The sequence below is a fragment of the Portunus trituberculatus genome, chromosome 2 (assembly GCF_017591435.1).
Source record: "Portunus trituberculatus isolate SZX2019 chromosome 2, ASM1759143v1, whole genome shotgun sequence".
NCBI classification, from domain to species: Eukaryota; Metazoa; Arthropoda; class Malacostraca; order Decapoda; family Portunidae; genus Portunus; species Portunus trituberculatus.
The window spans coordinates 11,330,192-11,335,191 of NC_059256.1; the positions used below are offsets into that span (position 1 = coordinate 11,330,192).

At 42.6% G+C, this 5,000-nt stretch overlaps 1 protein-coding gene across 1 annotated transcript in view; it reads left to right on the plus strand.

Moving 5' to 3' along the window:
- LOC123505635 overlaps positions 1–5,000 on the plus strand; it is an 83,431-nt gene that overhangs the window by 54,009 nt on the left and 24,422 nt on the right. The window contains exon 4 of the mRNA XM_045257201.1: positions 3,390–3,598. Within this exon, the coding sequence (XP_045113136.1) occupies positions 3,390–3,598 (209 nt within the window). The remainder of the gene's footprint in view (positions 1–3,389; positions 3,599–5,000) is intronic.

A 5,000-nucleotide genomic window follows, 5' to 3' on the forward strand; every position in this document is an offset into this window, starting at 1 on the left:
GCAGGGAGGGAGTTCCAGAGTTTACCAGTGAAAGGGATGAAGGATTGAGCGTACTGGTGAACTCTTGCATTAGAGAGTTGGACAGAATAGAGATGAGAGGAAGAAGAAAGCCTTGTGCAGCGTGGCCGCAGGAGGAGGGGAGGCATGCAGTTAGCAAGATCAGTAGAACAGTTACCATGAAAATAGCGATAAAATATAGAAAGGGATGCAACATTTCGGCGGTGAGAAAGAGACTGAAGACAGTTAGTCAGAGGAGGGGAGTTGATGAGACGAAGAGCTTTCGATTCCACCCTATCAAGCAAAGCTGTGTGACTGGAACCCCCCCAAACATGCGAAGAGTACTCCATACAGGGACGGATAAGGCCCTTATACAGAGTAAGCAGTTGGAGGGGCGAGAAAAACTGTCGGAGACGCCTCAGAACACCTAACTTCATAGAAGCTGTTTTAGCAAGAGATGAGATGTGAAGTTTCCAGTTAAGATTATGAGCAAAGGACAGACCGAGGATATTCATTGTGGAAGAGGAGACAGTTGAGTGTCATTGAAGAAGAGGGATAGTTGTCTGGAAGGTTGTGTCGAGTTGATAGATGGAGGAATTGAGTTTTGAGGCATTGAAAACTACTAGATTTTCTCTGCCCCAATCGGAAATCTTAGAAAGATCGGAAGTCAGGCGTTCCGTGGCGTCCCGCGTGATCTGTTAATTTCCTGAAGGGTTGGACGTCTCTGAAAGAACGTGGAAAGATGTAGGGTGGTATCATCAGCGTAGGAGTGGATAGGGCAAGAAGTTTGGTTAAGAAGGTCATTAATGAATAATAGAAAGAGAGTGGGTGACAGGACAGAACCCTGAGGAACACCACTATTAATAGGTTTAGGAGAAGAACAGTAGCCGTCTACCACAGCAGCAATAGAGCGGTCGGAAAGGAAACTTGAGATAAAGTTGCAGAGAGAAGGATAGAAGCCGTAGGAGGGCAGTTTTGAAATCAAAGCTTTATGCCAGACTCTATCAAAAGCTTTTGATATGTCTAACGCAACAGCAAAAGTTTCACCGAAATCTCTAAAGAGGATGACCAAGACTCAGTAAGGAAAGCCAGAAGATCACCAGTAGAGCGACCTTGACGGAAGCCATACTGGCGATCAGACAGAAGATTGTGAAGTGACAGATGTTTGAGAATCTTCCTATTCAGGATAGATTCAAAAACTTTAGACAAGCAAGAGATTAAAGCTATAGGACGGTAGTTTGAGGGGTTAGAACGGTCACCCTTTTTAGGAACAGGCTCAATGTAGGCGAACTTCCAGCAGGAAGGAAAGGTACAAGTCGATAGACAAAGTTGGAAGAGTTTGGCCAGGCAAGGTGCAAGCACAGAAGCACAGTTTTTGAGAACAATGGGAGGGACCCCATCAGGTCTACTACTACTACCACAACCACCACCACTACTACTACTACTACTACTACTACTACTACTACTACTACTACTACCACAACCACCACCACTACTACTACTACTACTACTACTACCGCTACTATTACTACTACTGCTCCTACTTTTACTACTATTACTTCTACTACTACTACTACTACTACTACTACTACTACTACTACCACCACCACTACACTACTACTACTACCACCACCACTACTACTACTACTACTACTACTACTACTACTACTACTGCTACTACTGGGAAAAGAAAGAAAGAAAGAAAGAAAGAAAGAAGGAAGGAAGGAAGGAAGGAAGGAAGGAAGGAAGGAAGGAAGGAAGGAAGGAAGGAAGGAAGGAAGGAAGGAAGGAAGAGGAGAAGAAGAGAAAATTTGAAGGATTTTTAATAATGATAACTTGCCACGAAGAAGGAGGAGGAGGAGGAGGAGGAGGAGGAGGAGGAGGAGGAGGAGGAGGAGGTTAAAGTTAGTTGTTCTTATCAGTCTCTTAACACTTACAAGAGAGAGAGAGAGAGAGAGAGAGAGAGAGAGAGAGAGAGAGAGAGAGAGAGAGAACTTTGCCTAAGGTTATTAATATTTGAGAAAAGAAGGGAGAGAAAGAGGAATAAAAGAGGAGGAGGAGGAGGAGGAGGAGGAGGAGGAGGAGGAGGAGGAGGAGGAGGAGGAGGAGGAGGGGGAGGAGGAGGAGAAAAGGCAAAAAGATAAAAAAAAGAAAGATGTATGAGAGAAAGGAAGAGGAGGAGGAGGAGGAGGAGGAGGAGGAGGAGGAGGAGGAGGAGGAGGAGGAGGAGGAGGAGGAGGAGGAAAAGGGAAGAGAAAAGGAGGAAAGAAATACTAAAGATAAGAAATATGTGAAGGAAATGATGAGAGAGAGAGAGAGAGAGAGAGAGAGAGAGAGAGAGAGAGAGAGAGAGAGAGAGAGAGAGAGAGAGGAAATAAAAACTTGACAAGATAAAGAGAAGAAGAAGAAGAAGAAGAAGAATATATAGATAAACAAACAAACAAATAAACAAAACAAATAGTCTTAGATACATCATATTTTTCTTCATTTCTTTCTTTTTCTTTCTTTTTCATTCATTTTTATTCAATTTTACTTTTTTCCCATTTTCTTTTTCTTTCTTATTGATTTTTTTTTTTCTATTTTTTTCATGCATTTTTTCCTCCAGTCGATCATTTCTGCATTTTTTCATTTTCCTTCGATTTTTTTCATTTTTATTACGTGCGTCAAAATTTTCATAACTTTTCACTCAAGCTCTCCTACTGTTTCCTTTTTCTTCCTTCTCGTTTTCTTTTCTCCGTTTTCTTCCATAATTTCTCTACCCTCCAATTCTAAATCTCAAGTAGTAGTAGTAGTAGTAGTAGTAGTAGTAGTAGTGTCCAAACATACCACTACTACCATTACTACTACACTTAACACAGAAACACACTAACACACACCCATCTTCAACCCTCAAGACTAACACACACTGAGAGACACACACACTAACAAACCCCTATCAAATTCTCAAAGTGTGTGTGGAGGTCTAGTCTTCTACACAATCCAACCAAGAGACAGTAACAAACCCCTATCAAATTCTCAAAGTGTGTGTGAAGGTCCAGTCTTCTACACAATCCAACCAAGAGACACTAACAAACCCCTATCAAATTCTCAAAGTGTGTGTGGAGATCCAGTCTTCTACACAATCCAACCAAGAGACACTAACAAACCCCTATCAAATTCTCAAAGTGTGTGTGGAGGTCCAGTCTTCTACACAATCCAACCAAGAGACAGTAACAAACGCCTATCAAATTCTCAAAGTGTGTGTGGAGATCCAGTCACAGCTAGTCTTCTACACAATCCAACCAAGAGACACTAACAAACGCCCTATCAAATTCTCAAAGTGTGTGTGGAGATCCAGTCTTCTACACAATCCAACCAAGAGACACTAACAAACCCCCTATCAAATTTTCCAGGCGTGTGTGGCGACCTGCTAGCCAACGTGGAGGTCCCGAGAGTGGCGCTGGCTGGCGGGCGAGTCAATGTGAGTTGCAGCTATGACCTTCGCGACACGGGTCTGTATTCACTCAAATGGTACCACAATGACACGGAGTTCTATCGCTATGTGCCCACGGAAACCCACCGCCCTGTTGACATCAAGCCCACGGTCAAGTTTCAAGCTCATGTAAGTGGTGGTTGTTGTTGTTGTTGTTGTTGTTGTTGTTGTTGTAGTAGTAGTAGTTGTTGTTGTTGTTGTTGTAGTAATTATTGTTGTTGTTGTTCTTGATTGTAGTACTAGTATAAGTAGTAGTAGTAGTAGTAGTAGTAGTAGTAGTAGTAGTAGTAACAGTAGTAGTAACAGTAGCAGTAGCAGCAGCAGTAGTAGCAGTAGTAGTAGTAATTTCTGGTAGTGATAATAGTAGTTTCTTGTAAGATTTGTATAGAACACACACACACACACACACACACACACACACACACACACACACACACACACACACACACACACACACACACACACACACACACACACACACAAGTAACAATATATGAAACAGCCAATTTCACCACTCACCAACACACCACAGCCCACCTTAATACACACAGGAAGTGGTGGTGGTGGTGGTGGTGGTGGTGGAGGACGAAGAAGGGGGGAGGGGGGTTGTCTAATTTCTCAGGTGGTGGTGGTGGTGGTGGTGGTGTTGTGTGGGTGACATGGGCTAAGATGTGGAGAAGGTGGAGGGCAAGGAATGTTCGTGTGTCTTTGAATGTGGGTTGCCATTTGCATAATTCTGAGAGAGAGAGAGAGAGAGAGAGAGAGAGAGAGAGAGAGAGAGAGAGAGAGAGAGAGAGAGAGAGAGAGAGAGAGAGAGAGAGAGAGAGAGAGAGAGAGAGAGAGAGAGAGAGAGAGAGAGAGAGAGAGAGAGAGAGAGAGAGAGAGAGAGAGAGAGAGAGAGAGAGAGAGAGAGAGAGAGAGAGAGAGAAAGAGTAAATGGAGAGACAGTAGAGAGAGAGAGAGAGAGAGAGAGAGAGAGAGAGAGAGAGAGAGAGAGAGAGAGAGAGAGAGAGAGAGAGAGAGAGAGAGAGAGAGAGAGAGAATTGACAAGAACAGTAATCTTTCTACATTCACTCATTCAAACACACACAACTAAAATCACAAACGACTTCTTACAAACTCAAATAAAAAAGAGAAAAATGAAAAAAAAAACAATGAAATTAATAAGGAAAGAAGAGAAGAGAAAAAAAAATATTAAACTGTCATAATTTTAACCCCTTCAGTAGCGTGACGTGTTTCCATATTCCCTGTGGTGACTATTTGGTGACTTTCCACAGCTTCAGAAACTCATGTGGGGGTTAAAATGGTGAAGACTGTGGCCATTAATCTTGTGACCTCCATAGACCCTTGCTAATGTCAATAAAATGGTCTAATGGTACACAAAACTCAAGGTAACAATGTGTCCCAGTACTGAAGGGGTTAAAATAGTGAAGACTGTGGCCATTAATCTTGTGACCTCCATAGACCCTTGCTAATGTCAATAAAATGGTCTAATGGTACACAAAACTCAAGGTAAAAATGTGTCCCAGTA